The 27,611-nt window shown below is 44.2% G+C and overlaps 1 protein-coding gene across 4 annotated transcripts in view; it reads right to left on the bottom strand.

Moving 5' to 3' along the window:
* The window catches only part of ablim3 (actin binding LIM protein family, member 3), an 88,429-nt gene that overhangs the window by 4,462 nt on the left and 56,356 nt on the right, over positions 1 to 27,611 (bottom strand). For 2 of the 4 annotated variants that reach the window (XM_018756280.2, XM_018756281.2), the window contains exons 4-15: positions 27,421 to 27,536; positions 24,388 to 24,514; positions 23,777 to 23,870; positions 17,693 to 17,780; positions 15,812 to 15,870; positions 15,505 to 15,576; positions 13,505 to 13,534; positions 12,765 to 12,894; positions 11,466 to 11,564; positions 6,553 to 6,690; positions 5,712 to 5,782; positions 3,894 to 4,047 (exon numbers count right to left, since the gene is read on the bottom strand). In XM_018756280.2, coding sequence (XP_018611796.1) covers positions 3,894 to 4,047; positions 5,712 to 5,782; positions 6,553 to 6,690; positions 11,466 to 11,564; positions 12,765 to 12,894; positions 13,505 to 13,534; positions 15,505 to 15,576; positions 15,812 to 15,870; positions 17,693 to 17,780; positions 23,777 to 23,870; positions 24,388 to 24,514; positions 27,421 to 27,536 — 1,178 coding nt within the window. Of the gene's footprint in view, positions 1 to 3,893; positions 4,048 to 5,711; positions 5,783 to 6,552; positions 6,691 to 11,465; positions 11,565 to 12,764; positions 12,895 to 13,504; positions 13,535 to 14,229; positions 14,386 to 15,504; positions 15,577 to 15,811; positions 15,871 to 17,692; positions 17,781 to 23,776; positions 23,871 to 24,387; positions 24,515 to 27,420; positions 27,537 to 27,611 lie in introns of all 4 variants that reach the window. The other 2 variants (XM_018756283.2, XM_018756282.2) reach the window with 2 other exon arrangements.

The raw sequence follows: 27,611 nt of genomic DNA, 5'->3' as shown, positions 1-27,611 counted from the left end.
AGCAGTTGCAGCTTCTCACTGATGGTTAGCTGCACACTGGCAGCCTAAGGCCACCCTTGGTGTCTTCCCTTTGTGATAAAGCAAAGTGTTTTTGTATCATTTATGACTGGGCTGAGCTGTACAGCTGTGTGCCCGCGAGGTGTGGGGGTGGCACAGGTCCCACTAACACCACTGGCTGTCTCTGATCTATGCTCCTCCCAACCTCACCAATCTACATGCCCTCTTGCAGATCAGTGCCTGACAGTTATCTAAGCTAGCTAGGGGCTCTGGGACGGGATGGAGCTAGCCTGGGGGGCAGCCCTGGCAGAATATTCAGTCATCATCATCATAACCAATGTAATCAGCAGCAGGAGAATGTAGTCACCGTACTGCATCATGGGAGATTGCATTAGTGTGTATACTAGCTGCTGCTCCTTGGCAGAGCTCTACAGATAGTACACTGTGTATCTGTGCAGTTGTGTCTTTGCAGAAGTTGAGCCTCACTTGTTACAGTCCTGCTGACGTCTGCCTTGGAGCAGCCGCAGCGCTCTAATTGCATGTCTGTCTCCATCCTTTGCTTAAATAAGGATCCACATCCTGGGAAGCTCTAAGGAAAATGCCTCCCTAACTATAGGCCTGCATTATCTACCATAAACCACGGCTCCGCTTGACTTCCAGCTTGGAACAGCTCACTTTGTGTTCCTTCTCTTCCTTTTCCCATTCAAGTGGAGGTGTAATGAGAGAGATCCAAAGAAAAAAATAGCAAAAAAAAAAACATGCAATCTCTTATGATTCATAAATAAAACAGGATGAGGGAGGCAGGATAGGATGTTATATGAGCACAGGAGAAGGGGACCAGGCAGAGTGGAGGAGAGTGAGAGGGGAAAGAGGGAGGGAGAGGTGGCTCGGGGAACAGGCGAGGGGGAGAGGAACACAGGAATGTTTGAGAGGGAAAGAGGAAGGAGGGGTGAAGGAAAAGCAGTTTATTGCCCCCAGAGAAACACAGGAGCACGAACGAAAAAGCAAAGATGCATTTGCAATGCGTTATTATCATAAGCAATATGCATGCACACAAACACATACACCACACATACACTAAAGAAACACAAAGAGGAAAAACACTTTGAATGGGAACGCACATCAGTACACGAGATGCTCAGGTGTACAGCACTGCAATTCACACCAATCTATTCATTGCTGAAGACCCAGCTCAGCTGAGAAAGAGAACAATGACTGAGTGTGATGAAGAGGAGACTCTGAGGCCTAAACAGGCGGTGTGAGCCACGCTCGGCAGCTTTTAAAACCAAACAAAAGACACAGACATGGAGATCAAAGGATCCGCACACAACACCAGAGACAGCGCGCTCATCTCCGTTGCTTTGGCTGCAGGCATGGCATGAGCACGTCCCCACAGCTCCCGGTCCTAACTGATCTGGGAAATTGTGACTCTAAAGGAGATTAAAAGTGACATATCTGCTGTAGTCATACTTACACGCAGTCCTACATAGACATGTACTGAGTGGTGGAGTGAAGATTGCCTTTCCTTCGCCATGTTCACACCCACTGGGTGTTTTGTACAAGCATGGGTCAGAGAGGGTCACTGGGACACTGGCATATCGGGTGACCTCCAAACATAAAGTAGGAGAGGCTTTGCTTTCTGCCCTGTGATTTTAATACTGTTATTCAGCTGCAACATGGACCTGACCAGCCTGCCAGCTGTCCAGAGAAAAACACTGATTCATAGCTGAACTCTATCACAGCAGGTCAGTCGGCCCACTTGGTTGCCAAACACTTTCAGTCCAAAAAGGAATTCACTTCAGCAGCATACAATTTTCAATATATATTTACATATTTAGCAGACACTTTCTTGTCCAAAGCAACTTCCAATGAAATCTATGTAGTGTTATGAGCCCACACACCTTATTCACCAAGGTGACTTACACTGCTGGATACACTACTTACACTGGGTCACTCATCCATACATAAGCAGAACACACTCTCTCTGTCACTCACGCACTATAGGGGAACCTGAACAGCATGTCTCTGAACTGCGGGAGGAAACTTACACAAACACAGGGAGAACATGCAAATTCCACACAGAATGAGCAAGGATCGAACCCATGTCCTTTCACATCACCCAGGTGCTGTGAGACAACAGTGCTACTCACTGTGCCGCCATATATACAAACACCATAAATGTACATACATACACAAGTAAAGTAACCAGGCATATATATAAGTAAAAAAAATACACAAGTTAACAAGTGAATGAATAGGCACACATATTTAGGGGACAGAGAAGAGTGGATTTAAATAATAATAATAATAATAATAATAATACATAGCGATAGGGTAGTGATGAAGGGGTTAGTGCTCATTGCTGATATCTCAGAGCATCCGAGCTGTGCTGCAGTCAGAGTCAGACTGCAAAAACTGCCCGTAGCATGTCAATGTGTACGTGAATGGGTGTATGCGAGTGCGCAAGGATGGACTGGCACCTGATCCAGAGCGTATCCTGCCTAGTGCCCTATGTTTAGGCTGTAGACCACTGTGACACTACATAGGACAGATACTGAAAATGCAAAAAAAAGGGACAAAATAATAAAAATAGAGACAGGGGCTACATGTTAACATGTTAACCCTGCCAAGCCTCTTCACCTTGATGAATCTGCCTACAGGAGAGACAAAGCGTTCACAGAGAGAGTACGCAGGCTCCCTTTGATCATGTTAAGATCAAACTAAGCTGGCTTATGGAGCACCATTGACAACGCAGTGCATAACCTACTTAGTCCTCACTTTTAAGTAAGGATGACATCAGCTTTTTTGGCCCTTTTTTCTTGCTAAAGTGTGGCCTGGCTCAAAGACATGGGCTAAAAAGGGAGGTCCCAGCATCTGGAGCTGGACTCTTGGCCCCTCCAAGTCTCTCCTGGATGGACAAGTCCTTATGCTCTTCATAACTGACTGAGGACACTGAAAGGCAATAGCAAAGAGCACTGTTTGCGCGACACCGCTTAAGAGCAAAGGGCAACTTTCAAACCAGGGACCCTTAAACAACAGCCATTTGACACAGATCATTTTATAGATAACATAAAGCACGCTCAAGTGTAATCAGAACACTACTAAAATCAATATATTGTTAAATAATATATTAAAGCTTGAAGCAAAATGGAACAAGTGGAAGCCTGGCTCTTTTGCTATAAATAACATTTATACACATTTCAACTACTGCAAGCAATTAAAATAATTTGAGCACAAGTATGCTCTCAGTAATCTAAGGCACAATTTAAACATATGTCTTTTAGTCATAGTTACAAAATGTGGAAATCACAACAATCCAGGCCATTGCCATTTAGGGAACAACAACATACAAAAGCCCCGCTTTCTTCGGAGTGGGCTTCTACCAGATGGTTGTGCTATTTACTGTCTGCACTCAACCAGTCCCAACTTTGCCTCCTCTCACTCTGTATTGTTCCACACTCTGTTTTCCAGATGAAGGACTTTTGACGAGTGAATTTCAAACAGCGGTGGGGATTATGTTGCAAACATTTAAAATCTGGAGCAATGAAGAGGCACAAATTGAGTTTCTATTGCAAAAACGTGCATTAGATCCAGATGGGATATGCAAATTGCAGTGGGTCCTTTGCTAATGGCAGGACGACGTGATGCACATCAAGGTACTCAAAGGCAGTCATGCCCTATTACTTTTTACTTAAAGCTCTCCTTTCTAAATGTCATATAAGTAAGTGTCCTCTTTGCCTCCATAGAAAACCTTCATTTATATGTAATTTATTCAAGGAAAAGAAAGACCAAAGATGAGGTCTGCCAAAAGCAATGAACTAGAAGAGCAGGTACACATCTAAGCATTAGCCTGTTAATATGAAGCCTGATATGGATAGTAATAGAAGTGTCCTCACAGCCATTGACGGTGTTGTTGTAGCCCATGCTATGCAACGTCTCCTTGCTGCCACTGCGGGAATTACGTGTGCTGGCCCAGGGGTCGTTGTCATAGGAACCGGATCTGGCCTTCATCTCCTCCTTCAGGATCATCCGACCAATCCCACTCTGGATCTGCAGTGCGTTGAGGCAATGAGCGATGAAGAGAGGAAAAAAGACACCGTTTGGGTGAGATAAGCAGAATAACTATGAAGTCTGTCTGATTTGCAGACAATAGTGGAAATTATCTGGCCACTAAACTCTGGGGTACAGTGATAAAACAGAGTCAATGACCTTGACCAGGGACCATTTCCAAAGTGACTACAGTCTAGTCCAGCAATGAACAAAGAAATTTTGATAAAACATTATGTGACATGCTCAATATTAAGAAGCAAAACTGACAGAGCTAGCTGGTCAGGGTAGGTTATAAGATGAAAGGAGAATGACTTGCTGTTGAACAGCTCACATGAAGTGTGGCCCCTATTGCTTTTATAGTCTAACTGCATCTCTGAATCACTGTGAGCAGAGCAGATATTATTATGGCATATTACACACACACACACATTTTCAGAACCGCTTGTCCCATACGGGGTCACGGGGAACCGGAGCCTAACCCGGCAACTCAGGGCGTAAGGCTGGAGGGGGAGGGGACACACCCAGGACGGGACGCCAGTCCGTCACAAGGCACCCCAAGCGGGACTCGAACCCCAGACCCACCGAAGAGCAGGACTGTGGTCCAACCCACTGTGCCACCGCATCCCCCTCTTATGGCATATTACAAATGTCAAATTTCAAATGTTTCTCTGCAGTGGTGAAGGAACCTTTATCTCACTAGTCAGCACTGACTCCATATTTTGTCTGAATGTAGCTGTAATTCTCTGATCTCCAGCAATAGCATGACATCAGCAGCAGGTAATATACTGCTGTTGTTTGAAACACTATTCTTTGTAGGCAATATTCATAAAGAATTCACCACACCACCTTGTTGTTTCCAAAGAAAAAAGAAAAATTTGGAAGAATCCGTAGAGGTACATGAATTTTTCAGAACGCTAATTTACGTTCGCTTGAGCACAGTGTTAACATTTAACATTTCTTTCAAAATTAATGATGACTGTGCCTCTCCTCTCTTTTTTGTCAATCTTAAAACCTGGGTAATGTGACTACTGTCTGTTAACTGGTCTGACATACAGCACACACTAACATTTACGCTCTCATATCACCATCAGTGGGAAACAACTTCCGGATTCTGAAGTGTAGAAAACCCTATCCTTGAGGTGGGCTACACTCCGTTGTCTGAAGCTTATCCCAGAATCATAGGCAGTGAGGCAGGATACATCCTGGATGGGATGCTAGTCCATCATACGGCAACCACACACTCATTCACTGACATATACACACAATACAAGCATTTAGTGTCATCAATTAACCTTTAAGATGTCTTTGGACTACGACAGCCCTGCTCAGAACAAGAAGTTATTGAAAGTGGAAGGATGGATGTATGTTTTTGGAAAGCGGAGCACCCGGAGGACACCAACAGGAACACTGAAAGAGCATGCAAATTTCAGAAACAGACCTGGTTTTGAACCCACATCCCAACCCAGCACCCAGGAGCTGTGAGGCACCAGCATTACCTGCTGCACAACCTCGCCACCTCATATCCTACTTAATTTGTTTAATTTCTAACAAACTGCATCATGTCAATAATATGTGTGACTATTGTTGGACTGCTGTGTCAATGCAAAATTATAAAGGCAGCAAAACTGGAACATGATTTCAGTAGCAATTCCTTAGATCCGTACTCTGTGCAGGTTGTGACTCCAGCCGTCCTCCTCACCACCTGATGAGAACCTTCGTCGTGGAACACGGGAGGCTGTGGAAGAAGAGAAAGCGAGAAAATATTCAAAAGTTCACACTGATAAAGTACCGAAGGACTGAATGTACTTGAACTCAGACTGTGAGAAAGAAGAGTCAGGGGAGACAAAACAGAGGAAAAGAAAGAAAGACAGAAAACCAGAAAAGTTCTTCACAAAGCTGGAGGATGGATAAGTGCCAAAACCCCTGACTGCAACGAAATTTGATGGACTGAATGTTGGCAGAGCATTTAATTGAGTCTCATATCTCTTAGTCCAATTGTTTTCTTCAGTAGCTGGAACACTGAAATTGGGTTTAGGAATCAGGGCAGCACTGTAAACAAACCCTCGATGAACCTACAGCTGGACGAGATTACGGAAAACTAGCCATCGCCAGCATGCCACAGGCCCTTATCTGCTGAGTACATCATTATCCTGAGATTTAGTCTGCAAGCCTGGAGCATGCAGAATCAAGAGCTACTGACAAAAACATTTCCTATTTTTATTACAGATTAATTCATCCAGAAAAAAAAGAATACTGTAAACCTGGCTGCCATCCAACATCACTTGGGTCATGCACATCACTTGGGTCATCACAGCTGACATACATGGCATTGTGATAACTGTGGGACAGAGGTAGCAATACAGTAAAAACAGTGTGGAAGGAACAGGTGTTTCCGATACCCAAGAACAGGTACAGACTGGATTCTGTGATAAGACAGGATACAGATGGAATTTTCTTATTGCTTGGCAGCCTGCTCTAAGGTGTGCACAGAACCACAGACGCTACCTTTCGGGGAACCAGTATAGTGGTAGTAGTCAGCCTCTGAGTGCTGGTACTGCTCCGGTGAGTAGGCGGAGGGGAACCTGGAGGACTGCACGATGTCATCGCTCGTCCTGCTCTTTGTGGCTGAGTGAAGGTCATTGTCTGCGGAGACACAAATGGCCTGTGAGAAGCATATTCGCTGAGGAATGCCACAAGCAAGTGGGATGGGTCTGTCCCCCAACACGCCACATCACATGACGGAAGGACGCGTGTGGAGCTGGAAGAGAAAATCTCCATTACTCCATGAGTTCGCGCTGAACTCCCAAGGGACAGGGGAACATCTTGCTTCCTCACGGCTTTTAAGGTCAAATACTTTTCATGGGCCAAGGTTGTATTGCATAACCTTTATCTTGAAGAAGTGAATGTAAACAAAATGTTATGATCGCTGAGCACGGCGAGTCTGTCACATTGACTTACAACTCAGATAACTTCCTCCCGTCTTAGTCGTAATAAACCAGCTTAGTCTGCATAACCATTACATTTCACAGAACATGCTTCACTAAGAAGATGAGCCATGTGTGGAACGTGTTCCTCTACAGTCCCCATCGCTAGCTGAAATGTCCCAATTTGCATCCGCGCAACTCAGGACCTGCAACATGGCCATGTCTGTGGTTTGGTGGACTATGACTCTGACAGGCAGCGGCTCAGGTTAATTCTGGTGACATGGTGGGGTGTTTAAGATGACCTGCTTTGCTGTTCCCCAGAGTAACAGAGAAACTTGTAAAAGGAGAAAGGAGCAATGTGACATCACCCTCAGCACTACATAGTGCAAGACCGATTGTCTCAGTAAGAGAAAGTGCAGTTTTAACAGTAACTGCAGGTTCTTATTGCCAGAAGAAGGTTGTGGAATACAGTTTTATTCACAGATGGAATTAGCAGATGCTGATGTTTATTTCTTGTTGTAAAACATGCCCTTAAAGCTGCAAAAGGCATTGTAAATCTTGGTGATCCCACATTTCCCTCAATGTACAGAAAAGGTAACTTGCATCTACAAAAAAGAACAACACATACACTCTTTTTTTTCCACAGATGAAAATGACAAAATGCTCTCTAGAGAATTGCATTTTATTTATGTTTTTTGTAATCTTAGGGACAGACTGACTGGCAGACATGGAGGCAAACATCACATAAAGGGAGCAGAGGGGTACTTACAGAGTGAAAAGTTGACCAAGGGTAAGTACAGCAGAAGGTGAAGGGAAAGAAATTTAAGTGATAAGAAAAATAAAAAAGCAACACTTTCATCTGTCTGAGAGGAGCACACAGTATGAACAGTGTTGGTATCCATATGGAATGTTTATAATGATAAACTCATATACTAAATATAGCAACAATTTGGTGCTTTTATACAGTCTAATAAGAGTTCCAGGCTAATTGACTGCTTGGATTACTAAACAATTTCACTGATGTGACAGGGATTATTACCGCACTTCCATATGGGTAGCAGAAGTTTATGGTGACTCACCTCATTACAGACCTGTAGCTGGGGAGGAGAAATGAGCCCAAGTATAAAAGAGGTCTGACTTCATTGAGTGTTAATATCCATTTATCATCTTTAACGTTCCAATACGAGGTGACTAATAGCCAACTCATGCTCAGAATGTAAGGCATTAAAGGAATTCAAGGGATCGATGTGGCCACACAAGCAGGTCGGTGCGCTGCATAGCAATGCGCTCTGGCGGTCAAGCCCAGCGGTTAATGCCAGTCAGCACAATCTTGATGACAAGGCTGGGGGACTCATATCGCTGCTGTTGGCTGTGCTGTCTGCACCGACATTCATCGGCACGCTTGACCTTGTCACTGCTGGAGAGGTTCTGGCAAAGACCATTTTTTATTTGGAATGGGATGGTGGTGAAGACGAGCTCCTGCCCTTGACCGCCTGCATGTTACCGCAACTTTTGTGGTTTGCTGTTGGAGACCACTGCGGTCGCTGTGGTCTGCCCCCTGCCTTGGTGTGGTGAGCAGCCTCTCCCTGGCGACAAACCTGGAACTGCGTAGGGTGTTTATTATACATGAGGAGCAAGGAACAGCAAAAAGCAGGAAATGCAATATGGCTTTGGTTACATCACCTCCCTCTGCAAAATGAAAAGGAGACCGTGAATGTGAACGTTTCTTTTTTGTGGGCGTTTTCAAGTAGTGTTGAGTTGTTGATGAAAAAGAGCCTAAGTGGACGCCAGACCCCTGTACATTTATAGCTGTGAGCAGTGTTTCCCAGCAGTTGGTCCTGTTTCTGGCATAGTGGCATGGTTGCTCTACCAAGTAATTTAACATGTATGTTTGCATGTGTGTCAGTTTAGCACGCAAGTGTCCATGCTCCATATACGTGTTGAGTGCTTCTGTCAGCATGCCTGCAGGCATGTGGCTCGCTTCAGTGGAGCATGGACAATTTTTCTATTCTCCTTGGCTCCCTGCCATTCCTCTCACACAGCAACTACAGGTCTGTAATGTAAAACGCTACAACATGCTCACATTCAAGTGCAAAAGGCTGCACACACACTATACACACAGTTACTCTGATATTCTCAGTTACTGTTACTTTTTTACAGAAGAGCATATAGACACGCTAGATATACCACGTTTTTACCACAAAACAAACAAATCCCACACAGAACATGCATCTTTAGCCACATGCGCTACCCCACAGCCACAGAAGTAAACTTTCTACTGTATTACAATATCTGCTAAATATATCTTACATTTATGTGACGCTTTTATCCAAAGCGACTTAAACAGTTAAGCTGCTTACAATTATTTACCCATTTATACAGCTGGGAAATTTTACTGAAGTAATTTAACGTAAGTACTTTGCTCAAGGGTGGAGCTGGAGAAGGGAATCGAACCGGAGACCTTTGGGTCCAAAGACAGTAGCTCTAACCAATACACTACTAATGACTAAAATATCTTTCAGCAAAGCTAAAAATAGTTTTAATAGCAAAACACTGGCAGACAAAGTTCTACACACCATATATAAAGTTCACAAATAACCAATTCAGTTTGAAACCAAGAAACAATTATGAAAATCTCAGCCTTCAAATATATTTGGAAAACTTGTGATGGCAGAACGATGCTAACTGTATGGGTCTCAAAGCTGTAAAACAGCTGTAAGAATATACAGTATGTACTATAGATGTTATCAGATTCCCCCAATTGAGGTTGGGGGAGCAGAGTTGACATCACACTGGTAGCTCGTTGGTGAAAAGGCCGTGTCTGTGGGCCCAGGAATTAGCATCCAAAGCGTGAGCCCGGCTGCAAAATATAGACATGGTGGCCCACATACAGCTTGCTGCATGCTTCTCCAACTTCCACAACCAGAATCTGACTAAAATCAAAGCAACTGAGGTTCAGAAGTTTCAGTTAATGAAAAGTAGCAAAGTAAATGTGTTCCATTCACTATGACAGTCAGCTAGATGATTTGAAAACTGCTGGGTCAAAATATAATGTATATATATTCAAAACAGATATCAAAAAGCTTATTCAAAGCTGGTCCTTTTTTCCATATCTGGCATTGTCCATCACTTATGAGATGTTACCTAACCTATGATGAAATTAAGCCCAAATCAGGATATCACTTCAGTTATGGAAAGGCTGGACTAATTCCAGTTTTCAAGTTTCTTGTTTGAGAATTAGGTATTCCAGCTGGGGTTTGATGAGGACACAGTATGTCACTGCTTCAGGTTGTTCAGGCCTTTTCCCAAAAACCAAGTGTGACAGTCAAAAAACCTTTGACTAATGCTACGAGGAGTACGGGGACCTGCCGACCAGACTGTACCATGTCTCTTATAGATGGGAGGCTTCCTGTAGATGTTGGAGTCCCCTGTTGCTGAGGACAGAGAGAGAAAGGACATGTGAAACACTGATGAGTGACAGAAGTAGTTTCGGAAAAGCTGCCGTGTCAAAGATAGAGGTGATGGGAGTTTCAATCCAAGTAGTGGTTTAAGGGGTGGCGGCAGCAAGGAGAGAAGTGGTGGCCATAAAAACTGGGAGGCTATGGAGGTACCAGGGACTCTACACAGAATCATAACAACCACACCAGGGACACTTGAGGTCCCAGACTCTACAGAACATATATTTTAGGTAGCACCCTAAGTCATCCTGCTTTTTGATTTGTAGAAATCTCAAGAAATACCAAGGAACAAGTTGGCACTTACAGGGGGCAGGAGACGTTGCACTGGAAAAAGGGTCAAGAAGGTCATATTTAAAGGAAGTCAGATTATTCCAGAAAACTGTAGGTATGTTGCTTGTTTCAACTGACAACTGGATAAACTGCTCTGAATAAAGTTTTAAATGATTAAAAGCGAATTTTAAAACACTTTGTTTTCACGTCCTATTTGGCAATGTCCTGCTGCTTATGAGCATGGTTTCTCTGCATGTTTCACTGCTAGTGCCCAGTATGAACATAGGCCCTCTAATGGAAAATGGACTTTGCTGCGTATCATCCCATTAGTATATCGTCATGAACAAGAACGACACAAAGCGACACCGTCAATGAAATGTGTGGCCCGTAAGTGCATGCGCTACAAGTGTATGAAGGAAACCCAGGAGATGAAGCTGCTGGTCTTCACAGCTAAGGATCACTAAGGTTACAACAACAGGAAAACAGTCACTTATAATGAAGAGGTGAGTGGTAATGGGGCAAGATGGAGCGAAACAATCACTGCAAGGAAGCAATGTAGGCGGAACAAGACAAAATGCAACAGCATGACGGAGCCGAGCAAAAGAGGCCGATTAGTTGACCTCTCTTACAACGTACCACTTGGGAAAGAGGCTCCCCCCATACTTAGGATCCCTAAATCAAGCTACAAAGTCAGGGTGAGTGGAGTGGGGAGTTGGAGAGGAAGGGTGTTCAGGGAAGGGCAGTGGGGAGAGAACGGGAGGCCTACCTGGCACATGGAAATGCTTGGGTGGTTGGTACGTGGTAGGAGTGCTGGACCTTGCATCGAGCTGACCATAAAAGGGAGAGCTCCGGCCACTCTCAGTGCCTGCAGCGAGCACCGCACCAGCCAATGACAGCGATAGAACAAGAACATGAGTGACGGCTTTATCCTGCCCCCAGCACCCTCCCCATCCAAACGAAAAAGGACCAGCTTCCGCTTGCTATGAAGGCCAGTGAGGAACAGTATGCATTTAAGAGCTTCAGAAAATGCATACTGTGCCAGCCTATGCAAAGAAAACTGAAATCAAGCCATTGCCATTTCCTGGTACAATGCCTTCCTCCAGCAGAGAGGGACTCTTTCATATTGCCATATTATCTCATCCTTAACAATAAATTGTAAATAAAGGGTCCGGTGAGAAACAATAAATGTCACTCTTAAATCTAAGCACTAATATTTGCAATGAATAAAAGGTAAAATATGACTCCTTTTCGACTTTGTATCATTGCATGTATGAAAACAAGGGCAACGTTCAGGAATGTTTGCTTTAACCAAATTATGTTTCAGATGTGTGTCGGAACATTAAGTTTAACTGCGTGTTTTAAGGATACTCTAAGGTTCAGATCTGGGTCCAGAGGAGAGGAGTGTTGCTGAGTGAGTGAATGACAGGAAGACAGAGCGATCCCCTGCAATATCACACTGGTGAGAGCCACACAGGGTGGCCATGCAAGAAGTGGGGTGTGCAGTTAGATTGCCAAGGGCCACCTGAAAAGTGAGGCTGCCCGCTATAACTCTAACTTCCAAAGTTTTTGGGGTTGCCTTAGGACAGACCTAATACAGGGCGAGTCACTGCCCAGTCTAGAGGCATAACAACTTGTCACGTATTTTAGGGGACAAAAATATTACCAATAGCACTCAATTGGTGGAATAAATAGGTTTGCTTGAACATTTGGGAAACACATCCCCTGACTTCCAGCATGGTGGGCTGTGTTGGAGATGACTTAGGATGTGAGGATGCAGGCAGGGAGACAGTATGTGCAGGAGGGTACTGCAGGGGACTCAGCTCTGGAGACATGAATGGGCTCCCAGGAACCCAAACTGGTACATGAGATGCCACCACTGTGTGGGTGCTGTGTCCCAGAAAAGGGGGAGGGGAGGGAAACACAAGGCAAGAGTAGACCCTTTGAAAACCAGACACCTGAATGGTTTTGTGTGACACCTGGCAGAGCCAAAGTCTTCTGTTAAGTGTGGCGCCTTGCAGCGGGCCACTACCACCCCCAGGCCGGACTGAGCTACTGCCACACTCACCGGAGCGGTAGTAGTACTGCGGGGAGCGGGGCATAGTGGGGGACATGCCCTGGCGGCTGTAGGTGGGGGAGTCGATGTAGCCGGGGCTAGATGAACGGCGCTGCCTGAGGTCCATGGTATCATAGATCTCCTGTCAAGGGGAAACAGAGACTAAGTGCTATTATGAAACATCACCAAGGGTCTGTCCAGGAACAATCAAAAAGGTGTCCACTTTCAGAAGACACAGTTCATCATAGGGTTCAATAAATGTGTCAGAGCCCTGAGATTCCCCCATAAAATGCCTACTTTTAAAGGCTCTAAAATACGTGTCATTACAGTCAGAAGCTGCCCGGGAGTGAGACATCCTGACACAGAGCCACGGGGCTGTGTACAGATTACTCAGCAGCTCTGCATAGCCATGCAAACCTTCTGGATGACATAACTGGAGATGATGGGAGGCGAGAGAGCTGTCAGCTCTTAAAGCAGAAACAGGGCTGTTCCAGGCTGTTACAAATTGTCAGCTCCTCAGACAGCATTGGTGTCCTGCACGGTCATTTTTACTGGCGAAGACGGAAGCGAGGGCCCCTTGCTGATGTGTCTCTCAGGTTCCAGTATATGTCACTGCACAAAAGTAACCTGGCAGCAACCAGGCTTTATGTCCCACAAGTTCTGCCTCTCCAGTCGTAGCCCCATGCCACAGACACCCTCCCCGGAGCATAGAACTCGGCCCATTATTCCAGGAAGGGGTGAAGCGTGTTTACCTGTGAGTATGGTGACAAAGTCCCCAGAGACTGCAAGAAAAAAGAAACAACACAGAGAACAGAGGGGGAGAGTCAGTGTTTCGGCTTCACAGGCATGCAGCCGCCTTGGATCTGCTGTGCACAGAGCAACACTCCGGAAGTGTTTCTTTATAACAGCACTAATACGAGCACAGTGTGTAGAGTTTTACTACACATTTTTTATTATTATGTTTGTGCTCTATGTCATACAAATGCCAGCTTGTAAACTTTCATTTGCTGTAACTGGCGTAATTCTTCATGGTACACGACTGGGTGGCAAAATGTACACAGAAATGCATTTTTAACAGCACCACAATTCACCAGCCTGATGTCAGAAATGGTTTGAAACAGACACCACATAAATGTACATACATAAAAGACACATAGTTAACTGGCTTTGCTGTGTCGCACGTAACAGCATAATGGGACTTTAAGTGACACATAAATCACAAAAAGATTACAGTGTCTCAACTGTATAAATTGAAAACATGGCTTCTGCTCTCTGCTTCTGAACAAATTGTACACATAAATCTGTTTTTGGTTTATAACAATTGCAGTAGCCATTTGTGATGGCTTCTTTCAACGAACGACAGTAGCAAAGCTGTCAACTACAACATGGGCCGTTCAGGGGCAGGGTGCTGAGAGACATCAGTAAGGGTCAGAGGTCACATGCACATGGATGAATAGAGTAGTACCAGCATCAGTACCTCCCCATAGCTGTAGCGCTCTAGCCTGTCATCGGAGGTGTATCTTTGATAGGACTCATAGGAAATGAGATCGGGCCGTTGCATGTCATAAATAGCTTTAATCTTAGGCAGTGCAGCCAGGTCTTTGTAATTAAGGATCTCATTTTCCACTTTGGCCTGGAAAGAGGACAAGACAAAACAAAAAAAAGACAGACAGACAGACAAACAAACAAACAAGAGCAGGCGTGAAAGAAAGCTAGCAGTGACAGGAGAGCGGATCCTCCCAGGGACTGGTCTGCTGGAGGAGGCCGCTGTCCTTGGATGTAGATGAACCGCTTGGGATTGTCACTGCTGGGACAGCACCACATCACACCAAACCACGTGCACCACACTGAACTACACCAAACCACACCGCACCACACAAGGGATGGTGGAGGTGACACTTGATTGATGAGCCCACTGAAAAGATAACCAAAGTTGAGCCCTAGCATAAGAAAAAAGCTGATACAACCAAAAGTTGTCGATGCTCTCAAAGTGTGTCCTGGCCAAATTATCACTTGATTTTTCTCAGTCCTTTTCTTAATAGGGCAGCAGGTAGCATGGTGGATAGGAATACAGACTTGTCAAGTTCATGGGTCGTTCAAGAATAAGATAGGAGAAATTCAGGAGAAAGATATTCAATTCAAATTGTTCTAGGGAAATACCCAATAAAAAAAAAAATATCACGCAAACCTGTAAGTTAGACGGTCAAGAAGCATCAGCTAAGCACACAAGTAGTAACAGGGAAAAGTATGAAAAGTGGCATGGTTATAAAGCAGGGAGCATTAGAGGCAGGGCGTCACTGGAGGACAGGGGTCGATTTGCGCACACATTTTACGCAGACCAGAACATGAAGCGCAACACAGTGATAATGCAACAAAGGGCAGGTTGACCTTCAGCTCTACACAGCGCTGCAGAAATACAGCTGTGAGCACACACGTCCATATACACACAGAGGGGGCATTCATTAAAGAGCTATGGTCCAGTACCCATGCTTCCCACTGTAAATGTTAGACGCTTCACCACCAGAAGACAGAAAAAAAAAAAAAAACGCCTGCGTATTTCACATATTCATAGATGTTGTTCTGTCCATAACAAGCTGCTCTGTTTCAAAGTCCCCATTTATGCAGCTGTTGTGTGAGGCCGATGGGGCTATGGGTAGAAGGAGAACTGCATCTTACAGAATCGGGTAACAGAGAGTATACAGGCCTTTGTCTATGAGGACCGGCCATTGGACAGCAGGTTAATGTTACTCACACAGATGACTCTGCTGGGGGAACCGATGCTGGAGCCTGGAGGTGAGATGGAGGTCTCTGATGGGCGTCTGTGCTGTGGAAATAAACAAGTGCGTGCATGAGGCAATTTAGGCTGTGGGGCAGTGATCTTGGGGCAAAAAGGCCGTTGAGCAGCAGATATATGGATGAGACTGCTGTGAAAGGCACATTCCCATAAGAACTCCCACAAGGACTCCTCCACTCTTGCCTGCCCTGAAGTTAAAAGATAAGTCCAGGTTTAGAAGAGCAAGAATATTCTCCTGGCCAAAAAAAGACTGTCAGCTCCTCACCTTTAGTTTCCTTTCTGCTCGTGCCGCCTGTTTACACAGCGGGTGCCAAACCTCTGAACCTGTCAGAAAAAGAGCGAGAAAGGATCAGGAGCACTTCCCGGCCACTCACCAAGAATGCACCAGGGAGGGAAAGGGCTACACCCCGAGTGATGACAGTTGAGAACAAAGCCCATTTACTGAGCAGAGAGAGCCCTGACAGAAAGAGGACAGCCAAGAGAGCAATGAAGATTAAGAAGCAGCACCCAGGCAACCTAACAGTCACAGTCTCTACAAAAATGGGGGCAGTCAACCAAGTTATAACAACTGATATTTGCTGTTTTCCTCAATGTCATTGAGAAAGGTTTACAGATAGAAGGGTGTACAAATACTGTATAATGTTTGTGGTGAGGGTCACCAACTACTATAGACTTAATGCCAACCTTTACACAGTTTTTTTTTTTTTTTTTTTTGTTGTTGCTGTATTTTGAGCAAGAAACAGGGCTGGACAAGCTAGGTTTTGTTACTAATCCCCAGAAACACACAACCCAAATAAGCCAGTGCTGGATATATCCTGTCTGAGAGCTCAGTGTTATTGTCAATCAATACAGTTTCAACTGGGATCCAAGGTTCCATTATCTGAAGTTTCCCATACTACTTTTTCACCCCAGCAGTGCAGCTTATACGTATGTGCTCATCACCCACACAGGGCTAAGAGCATGTTTACTCTTTCCTTCAACAATAAAAAAAAGTCTTCAGTATAAAATGGTATAGGCAAACATTCATAAGGAAGTCCATAGAGAGTAGCTAACCAAATGTCAATGCACTTGGCTGAACTTACATTTCAGTCAAACCAGTTTGCTTGGGGGAATTAAGACAAGTGATTTTCAGACTGAAATGCAGTTTTACATACAATCTCTCACATGGGCTGTTTTTGTCCTATGGGAAACAGGAAAACTGATAAAAAAAACAAGAAGAATATAAAGAACACAAACATAGCCCTTTTCTCCAACTGTCCTTGATCAACCCCCAGCCGCCCAGCAGATATAATCCTCAATTTGACGCCACAGCATTTGCGTGAACACATGTGAACTCCTCTCTCGGACAGAGGTCAAGTTCTCCTTTAAACCTCACATATCCACCCTATTTGGTGGCCCTTGAAAAGCTATTCATGTGAACTCAAATGACCCAGGTTTGAAACCCACCTTTTGGTCCAGTACCCCTGTTCTGTTAAAAGTTACTTTAGCTCAAGTTATTTTTTACTTCAGCCTAAATTGCTCAAATTGGGTACAGCATACAATTTTAAATTGCTTTGAAGAAAAGCACCCCCTAATGAAACAAATGTAAAGCTAAGAAATGTCATTTGAACTCTGTCACTCTCCAGCCTAAGTGTTATTGCTGGGACCTTGTTATAATTGCCAGAACTGTCATTTAGGTGGGGGGGTGTGGTGGCGCAGTGGCGCAGTGGGCTTGGCCAGGTCCCATTCTCTGGTAGGTCTGGGGTTCGAGTCCCGCTTGGAGTGCCTTGCGACAGCCTGGTGTCCCGTCCTGGGTGTGTCCCCTTCCTCTCCAGCCTTGTGCCCTGTGTTGCCGGGCTTGGCTCCGGTTTGCCGTGACCCCGCTTGGGACAAGTGGTTTCAAACATTGTGTGTGTGTTGTTCAGGTGCCAAAATAAAATGTTACGATTCAAACATGCCACTGAAAAGCAATTAAGCTTATTTACCATGCTTAAAGCTGCTATGGGAGAACCCTTGATGGGACTTAAACTAACAATTTTCAGGCTACAGGTGCATGTTCTATGGTAACTATCCTGTGCACCATGAGCTGCAGATAACATTGACAGTGAGAAGAGAGAAAAAGAGGCATGAATCCTGTTGGTCTTCAGACAACTGTGTGCCTGCTCACCTGTGAGGTACATCTCCTCTCCCTCTGTGAACATCATGTGACATCGTGCACAGCGGGCACATGTTGGGTGGTAGTGCTTCCCCCCAGCCTGAATGAGAGCAAAAGTATGAAAGAGGGGATGGAGAAGACAGAGACATTATAAATTAACATGCAAATCCTTTGTATCAGTTTTAAGAAAATAATCCCACAGTCTTTACTCATTTTGAATATTCACAAAGAGAGCTAATATTTAAGTACAGCCCCACTGGTAAGGCTGAAGAGTAATAATAAAGGAAAGAAAAATTTACAATTTAATTAGCATCTTAAAATCCTCCCTGAATATTGCTAACGTGCAGCAGTAATATTTGATGCCTTTTTTTTTTTTTTTACTGCAGCTCAGGACTTCTTCCATCATGTATAATCAATGTGTTAGTGCTGTCTGACATCCACCTCTTATTGCCTGGTCACTCTCAGACTCTATATCCCTGTTACAATGAGAACGTGGGACTGAGGGCCAGGGCAAAAACAGATGAAAGCAGTACACCTGATCAATAGACTGTACTTCGCGAGAGTGTCTGAAATCAAGTAAATAAATGATAAAAGGGCTGATTGTTAGTAAAACAACCTGTACACTGTCTAATTTTAATTTCTTTTCCTTCTATAAATGATTGATCGAGGGTTGGGGGGGCATTTAGTGGCAATATTAAGATGACTGTGAGCTATTGATACATCACTTGATGCACCAACTCATTTCCCAGGATCCAAACATTACTGCAGTCTTCATTCTCCAGGTAGTGCGCTCAGAGCTGTCAGATTCACACAGCCTCAACCACCACGACAGCATATCAAAGAGCTTTCTATTTTCAGCCCACTGATGGCAGGAAGGTTGAACACATATTTGTGCTTGTCCAGCGCTCAGCGCATTTTGAGAAAAAGAACTGAAGAGCTGTAACTTGTATCAGGCAACTTTTCAGCATTTCTGCTAAAATAGCCCTTGTACTGTCTGCAGTCAGGCAGGGCTTATGTAACTCATCCACCTACTGTACCTAAAGTCATTATCTCAGTGATGTATGACCTGTCATTTCATTCAGGTTTCCCCGCTGAAGGCAGTAACAATTACAGCAGCTTGCTTAGTTATTCCTGCCACCACCAGAAGGGGGCAGCTATTTATTTGCCCATCAGCATTTTCTAACATGCAGTGGTCCTGAAAAATATTTATAGCTGGACTATTGTTTTAGGCTTTTAAGGGAAGAAAGTGCTTTACTAAAACATAAAACATGAATAGTTATTAATATTAAATATTCATTAATGAAATTCTAAAAACATAGGTATAATGCAGGGGGGTGCAGTGGTGCAGCGGGTTTGGCCGGGGCCTGCTCCGTGGTGGGTCTGGGGTGTGTGTCCTGCTTGGGGTGCCTTGCGGTGGACTGGTGTCCTGCCCGGGGCATGTCCCCCTCCCAACCTTGCGCCCTGTGTTGCCGGATTACGCTCTGGCTCACTGGAACGCTGCTTGGGACAAATGGTTGTAGACATTTTGTGTGTGTGTGTTTAAGCGCGAGATTTTCCTTATATCTTTAGAAAGTATCCTTTTCAATCACTCTATTTTTCTTCCTTAAAATAACACCCTTATTTACTTTTATTTCATTTCTGAAGGCACTCCTGAGAGATGAGGAGATGTCAGAGCAGGTCAATTAGATGAAAGGAACAGTTTAACCTTTTTTCCTCACGTCTCCTGGTAAATAATAAGCCGGCACCTCCCAAAGGTGTACAGAGTCTCTAACCAACGGAAGCAAAGAGGTAACATTAAAGCGATTAACTTTTTTGAGAAATAAAACCTTTTTAAGCTTTATGGTGAGTCATCACTGAGACTCCAAACAATTTCGAATTGCCTGAAAAAATATCAGTTCGCTATATATACAGATGAAGATCTCAATAAAAATAATATTGTTTTAAATGGACACTGTTTTGCAAATAATTTCATTAGAACAAAGCAGAATATTTTCAGTTTTTTTGCCCATGTCTATTTTAATCACAGTCATCATCCCCCATCCAGACACTGCTCTAAAAATTTTCCATTTAAAGGGATTAAGCATTATACTTCAACCAATAACACTGCTCCAGAAGGACATAGTGGGAGGTGATTAAGTAGGAGAAGCACATTTTAAATTTGTTTAGTATATAAATTAAAATGTAAAGTTATGAAGGTTTAACAATATTTTAGAAACTACTGATATTATATGAAGGAGTGCAAAATTCATATGATGTGCAATGGCACGTGATATTTTTAATTTGACACCTTTGCTGTGTGTGTAGAGGAAATGAATTTTGCGAGTCAATTAGGACAATCCCTTAACTACATAATAAGCATAGCTGAGAATGTGTTCTGAGATGTTTGTACAGTAATACCTCGCCCTACATCGTTTCGCGTTGCGTCGATTTCGACTTTACGTCGGTTTTTTGTTAAATATATATGGAAAAATACAAGTCGTCATCATTAAAAATTGTTAAAAACTTAAAAATCACTTAAAAACAATAAAAAAGTGTAAAATAAAATAAATGTTAAAATATATATAATAATATACTGTATTCTATAAAATGAATTAAAATCTTAAAAATAAAAAAAAATATTGTCTTATTTACCTGCCATTTTTCTGGATTTTTTTTGGGTTTTTTCTTTATTTTAGCATTAATTGAAGTGTACACACTTAAGGGGAATGCTTATTAGGGGTTTATAGGGGGTCTAAATCGGTTTTTTAGGGATTATTTCGTTTTCCGTCGTTTTTCAACTTAAGTCGCGCCCTTTGGAACCAATTAACAACGTAGGGCGAGGTATTACTATACATTGCTTTGGAGAAAAAAGTCTGCTAAACGAATAGTTGGACTAAAACCAACTTGAATGTAAATGTAAATATTGGTATGTATCTCGTAATTGCTAATTAAATGTTGAAATTTTACTCTTGATTCTACTGTACTAATATAATAATAAAATTATCACAAATATTGACATACTGATTCACTATTAACTGCTTGTCCAAGTCTGGGTCACAGTGATCCAAATCCTATACTAAAATTAACAAACTGTGATGATATTAAATAAAGATCAAGGCAGGAAACTCTAACACACAGAGTGGAATCCTGGATGACTTGGTGTTCTGATTTTAATTATCCATGAGCTCTAAACAAGTCCACCCAATTAAAAAAATGGAACAATTCAAACTTAACTGGATAATAGATCAATTGCTTTTCAAACTGGTAAGACAGAAAATTAACAGCAGTACAAAGCAAGCAAGCTGTGCAAGTTGGACTAAAACCATCCAGGATGCTCTTTGTATCATAACAACCATTGTGCTGGGTCACCTGAAACTGAACATTTTCTATTGAAATTCTCAAGAGCCAATTCATGGAAACAGCAAAAACACACACACACACACACACACACACACACACACACACACACACACACACACACACACACACACACACACACACACACACACACACACACACACACACTCTGAAACCGCATGTCCCAAGCAGGGTCGTGGCAAACCGGAGCCTAACCCGGCAACACAGGGCGCAAGGCTGGAGGGGGAGGGGACACATGCAGGATGGGGCGCCAGTCCACTACAAGACACCCCAAGCAGGACTCGAACCCCAGACCCACCAGAGAGCAGGATCTGGCCAAACCTGCTGCATCACCCCACTCCCCTGCCCCCCATCTCCCACAGCAAAAATAATTAAGTTAAATATATCACAACAATATGAACCTGTAACATAAAACAAAAAAAAAAAAGCACTTACAATCTTTACTCACATGCCACAAATTACTGTTACTTGACATTTTCCAACCTAGCACAGCTCATCCACCTCATCCTAGCGAGAAGTATAATTGATCCACTTCCTGGGCTGCCAGATTTGTGCCCATATTTGAGTAAAATTAAGATTGGGTATGGGATTAAAAATCCCATATCCATATTTCCTTTAAATTGGAGTTGTTATCTGGATCAGCCTAAGTGTCTCATTAGAAAAAAACAGAATCAAAAACAGCTTTCCTCTGTCTTGGTTTCTCATGGCCCCATGCAGCTCAGTGGTCTGTCGAGGTCAGGATGGAGATTCACGCTGGTTATAATGATGAGCTGTCTGACCTGGAGGTGCAACTGCTGTTCTATGGCTCCAGTCCTCCCTGTGCTTGTTAGAGTCCACTTCTTGGCTGAGGGTAATCTGTACATCACCCTTTCTGTTTTTTGTGTGCCTCTAAAAATAGAAGTGCAGCACATATCACAAACAAGCTAAAAGCCTGAGTGTGAGAAGCACGACTGTGGTGGATTGGGGGTTTACGCAGGGAGCAATGCAGCAGCTAGAGCTGTTAACTTTACCAAAAAAGTGGAGGGTCAGTATTTCCAGGATCTAAGCCTGTTTTTGTAACACTGGATGCCATGCAAACAGAGGTAAATCAGTTAAATGCTCTCTCAGGCTTTCTCCTCCTTTCTGCTGTTCCCTGTGGGTCCTCAAATGGACCATTGCTCTTCCCTGTCTGCTGCTAGTCTCTGAGGAAGTGTACATCATCTCTGGGGGTAGCAGCAGGCGTGTAGCAAACCCGTGTGTCCATTATACCTGAGAAGCTGTCATTCTGAGTGCAGGGTGTACTCGCGAACTGAGGGAAGCCAGAGCTCATTCAATCGGGGAGACCAGCTGAGGAGCCAGGGACGGAGTCCGGCGGAGAGTGCCCTGCTGCCCTCATGAGAAGGCATGATAAGGCCATCTCTGGGAATGACGCCGCCTTGCAGCACCGCTGTGGCCCTGACCGAAACAATCATTGGTGCTTCCTCCTAGTTCTGCAGCTGGCCCCTTTATGTAGGGTTGTGCCTTTTAGCCTTTAAGATCTCTGACAGCGCAGCCTGGGCAGCTCCTTCTCCGATGTAAAACATGCTTTAGCAGTGACAGAAGGAAAATAAAACAAAGGAGGGCCAGCTGGTAAGGCATCCTAGGCAGAGGTATGGAGATGGTGTGGTTCAGCAGCCAAGCTGACCCCACTACGGCCCATACCCTGAAAGATATTTGGTCCGATGATGCCTTCTCGTGATTCTCTATCTCCATCTAATCCCAAAGCAGCTCACCAGCAGCCCTTTCCCCTTTTGAACTCTTGAGAAAACGCTGTGCGTGTATGAGGGAATGTTGCTCCATAAACCTGCTTCATCTCTGCCCTGTGTCTGAGAGCCCTGCCTCACATCCTCTTTGATCTGCTCAATGTGTTTCTGGTTGATGTGCCAGTGCTGTGCTCGGTCGTTGCCCTGCAGCTCTCGTCAAGCTTTCAGGTCAAAAATACAGTCTTGTCCATACTTTGGTGACTTTATAAAAACACACCGTGCGTTCACTTGCATTGGAGGTGTCCCAACAGCAGTTCTCTCATTGGCTTAGCAGGAAAGGTCAACCAGGGGGCTAAAGACCTTGCAGAGAGAGATTTACCTTTACAAAGACGACAGCGTACAAAATCACTAACTACGGAGATTGTTCCGATGTGTATACTGCTGAAGATTTCTAACCCCTTCCCTGTCTCTCTGTCAGGGTGACCCCAGCCTCTGGCTCTAGAACACAGAGCAGCAGAGAGCCGGGGGACACTGGCCAAGATTCTCACTCCACAGTGGGATCAGCAAGGGGGGAGGTGAGCACAGGAACCACACCAACAGCTGGTACCACTGCAGAAGGGAAAGGGTGATGGGTAGAGCAGGGCAGGAGATGGGAGTGGAAGGGAGGAAGTGAGCAAGAGTGGAAATAGAGGGATGAAAGGGAATATGGGAGCATGTAGACACATGTGTTTTATGCTGTACAAAATACTATGGTACTCTGAGCTGCTAGTGAGAGAAAGATGAGGACAGGAGGGAGCTGCTCAGTGTTGACAAAAAGGCAGCTCAGAACATGTTCTTCTGCTGCAGTCAACTACAGAAACCTGAAGAGGTGGAAGCCTTTAAAAATAAACCTCCAAAATACCAGCCTTCCTTCACAGCAACGCACTGCTGTCTGTGTAACATCGTTGTGAACCCGCTGCGTCCACTCAGTCATATTGTTCCTATGTCTGTGCAGAAAGAAGCGTAATATCCTCCCCACCTCCAGCACCCTTCCGCTGATGTATCTGTTGCACGTCTCACACTTAATCCCAAACTGGGCGTGGTAATCTGACTCGCAATATGGAATGCCATCCCTGAGAAAGAGAAGAAACATAAGGAGGTATGTATCACTGCAGTGATCCATCGTACTGTGTATTCAGACAACAGAATTAGAGTAAAAGCATTCAAGAAAACTCAGAATGCCCTCAGAACATGGTAAAGCTGCTGCAATACAGTAAGAATACTGCAAAATGCTGACTGAACATTATGGTGTACTGTAAACAAAAAAGTGTGTATTACTACTGTTTTTCTTTGCAGAGAACCATATGAAAGTTTTCGCCCTGCAAAGCTGTACTTGCAAAACCGCCTGCCTATTTTTAAAAGAAATTTGACTAGTGAGTCACAACGGTGGTTTTTTACTATATTATGAGTGTATCACAATGGTAACAGCATAGTGCATTCAGTGCATCAACTGGCCTGTGCATGTGACCAGATTAGGACACTTAGGACACAACCAAAAGTTGTGTGATGTTGGAAGGAAGGTGAGGTTCAGACATGGTGCACTGATCATGCACAGGACAGCACGATCTTGGGTGTAAATGGTGCACATACTTGCTGATATACTCCCCCGTGAGGATGATGCCGCAGGTCTGGCACTTGAAACAGCTGACGTGCCATTGCTTCTCTAGAGCCAGAAGTGACTGACCTTGCTTGATCTCCTCCTTGCAGCCCGCACAGTCTGTGGGTATGAAGGCAAAGAAAAAGGAGAATGACAAAGATCAGAGTGTGTATAAGAGAAGGAGCTGAACAAATTTAGCCACACAAGCTGCTGTAATGGGCAACATCATAAACACGTTATCGAACACGTGTGCAGAGCAGAGGCGTGCGCCAAGGCTCATGGCAGCAGATGATTCATGACTGCAGTGGGCCCTCATGCTGCGAAGGGTCAGACTCCCATTTGTTTTCATTTGGCAGACGTTTAGCTGCACCGTGATCCTCACTGCCCCACTGGAGGGTGACTCCTGAACGTGAGTGGTGGGAGGGCTTGGCCCACATAATTATGGGTACGCTTTGGGTTAGCTCCACCGGCTCTCAGACTGGTGTCAAACCAACCTGCCACAAATACTGTCCACTACCCACTGGGTCGCCTCACTGTGCTTAACAAATTAAGAAAATGCAGATACACAGGCACACAAACAAACATCTTCCTTGTTAGCATCCTTGTATCCCTTGTTAGGGATTACAAATTGCCCAATAAATAAACAAACACAAGGATTCTGCATTTTTATTTGTTGTAAAGTGCTGCCAACTTTTTTCAAAAGATATCTTTCTCATGGTGATAACTGCACAATGCCTGTTTTTCAGGGTTTATTATCTTTATATCGCTTTTCAACAAAACTGTTCCCACACATGATTAGCACAACAAGGCCACACACATACACACAGAATGTGTAGAGCTATAGTGATATGGACCTTCATTATGTGAAAGTGCTAAAACCTGGCTGAAGTGGTTGGCCATTACAATTACTGAGCTTGACTGTGGAGTGGTGCAAGACCTTGGAGAAGGTTCAGTGTTTCAAGTCTGGCGAAACAGCACTTCATGAGAAACACCCTTCAGAAAAAAGAATGCAAATCTCTAACCTTGATGTTTAAATATTATGGATGGATGGATGGATGGATGGATGGATGGATGGATGGACGGACGAACGAATAGATTAGACAGATAGTGGAAAGAGCTTCCACTGACTGCATCTGTGGGCTTCACCATACCTGTAACCTTCAGGTCATGGTTCCCACTACACGTGTGTTCTCGCCCACCGCATGGACAGTGAACAACACTAACTGGAGTTGTGTAGACAATAGTATTCACATTGACACCACACCTCTGTGGGTGTCTGTCACTGAATTACAGATGTGCACACTCAAGGATTGCTCCTTGCTACTGTGCTATTGTTGATAACATGCCTTCCATGGCTGCAACCATGAAAAATTCATGGCAAAAACTAAAAGTAAAATCATAATGATGTTGACCATAAGAGCAGTGCCTCAAAAGAGGCACTAATCTCTTGTAATAAACATCCTTGGAAGGAAAGCACCAGCTTGCAGCCTATTTAATGAGGAGGAGGACTTGCCTAAATCCAGACCAGAGACCCTTGGGCATAGGGCTCAAGAAAAAGCTGAGCTCACAGCACTGATTTCAACTCCAGCTGTCCCTGAGGGAGTTCCGACTCAGTCCTCCTCTTGTTCCTGCCAGGGCCGTTGTAATGGGCACCAGGGAATGGTTGGATTTTGCTGAATAAGCTAACTGCCTTTTCTTCCACAGAGTGCAGAGCTGTCACTGCCAGCTTCCTTCTCTCTCCCGGGCCGAGTGGAGGATGCTGGGAAGACAAATCTGTTTGGCAGACGTTTATGCTTGATAAACGTTATTGGGTAACGAGATGCAAATTCAGTGGAGAAAGATAGAAAACCTAGAATCAGTGCTGGGGGATGGGGAAGTCAGAACACTAAAAAAAGTGTCTCACTGGGAGTTAATGGAAGAGTTTTGGAAAGAGAAGCAATAACTACACATCATCTGTCTGCTGAGCACACCAACTTCCATCAGTCTATTTCTGAGCAAATGTGACTGAAACCTAAGAAAATTTTAGCTATTAATTCACAACTGACTTTTGCTGCCTTGTTATGGACTTTTTAAAACTTTACAAATTGTTACATATGACGTTTCTTGTTGTAGGCACAAGTAGCTTAATGCATTTCTGTGCAGCATGTGTTTCTTCTTGGAATATTCTGCGCAGAACCTGCCCAACACACACACTAACACTGGTATTACAGACTGGAAGCTGTCTATCAGTGATCAATGCTCTCATTTAAGCCTGGACAGGCAAATATCAATATGAGAGCTGCAGCGGACTCTGTCCCATGATGAGGGGTGACGGAGCAGTGTCAAGCAGATTTATGTGCCACATTAAGAGATATGAATGACTGATGTGGTGTCAGGTGTGTTTACAGAAAGGTGGGGGCCAGTTTCCAGCTGCTCCGCACCTCCCCTTCCTCCTCTGGCTGTGGTCGACAAGTCAGTGGCTTGCAGTGATTTCCACCATTCATGATCGTAATTGACGGGTTATACAAAATTAATGGGGGATGCACATCCTCGGAAACTGAAATCTTTCAAAGGGCCTGTTTCTGTTGGCAATTACGAACTGACAATAGGCCACAAACTGACAGTGCGGTACTTATCCGTCATCATTGCCCGGTCAATACAGTCAGCGTGGGTCACTTTAGTGTGCTGCAGGAAGACACATTTACAATATTTCTGAAAAGATTTTGAAGTTTTGAGTTGGCCATACTGGGTTTTGTTTATTCTTATTAAGTTATAGGATAACAGCAAGTCACAGGTTTAGAAGCAATGTCATGAGTTTAGATTTTCGCACATCTCCAGCAGCGTTTCAAAGAGGAATGTACAGCTTCATGTATCTGCCTTATGAAGACTGTTGGAAATGCAGCTTGAAGGCCCACTGCTTGTGTGTAAGAGTAAGTCAGTGACAAAAATGGAGTGATGTAATCCTTTATTATTAGCCAAGGTTGGAGTGAGTGGTGAAAGTAGACAGTGTCTTGACCACACTGGTACGGCTGGAGATGAAGACTTACGGCTGGGACCGTGGATCTTGATTGGTTCCTTGGCAGTGGCCAGCGTGTGGGAACACTGCTGACAAACGCATTCTTTCCCGCTGAATGTCACCCTGTCTCCGATTGGGAAAGGTTTCCTGTGTAAAACAGAACAGGCCACAAATGACATTTCAAGAGACGATAAACACTGCCCTTAATTCACGCATTTAAAT

This window comes from Scleropages formosus, chromosome 13 (assembly GCF_900964775.1).
Source record: "Scleropages formosus chromosome 13, fSclFor1.1, whole genome shotgun sequence".
NCBI lineage: Eukaryota > Metazoa > Chordata > Actinopteri > Osteoglossiformes > Osteoglossidae > Scleropages > Scleropages formosus.
The sequence above is the reverse complement of the archived record's forward strand: the minus strand, read 5'-3'. Positions and strand labels throughout refer to the sequence as shown.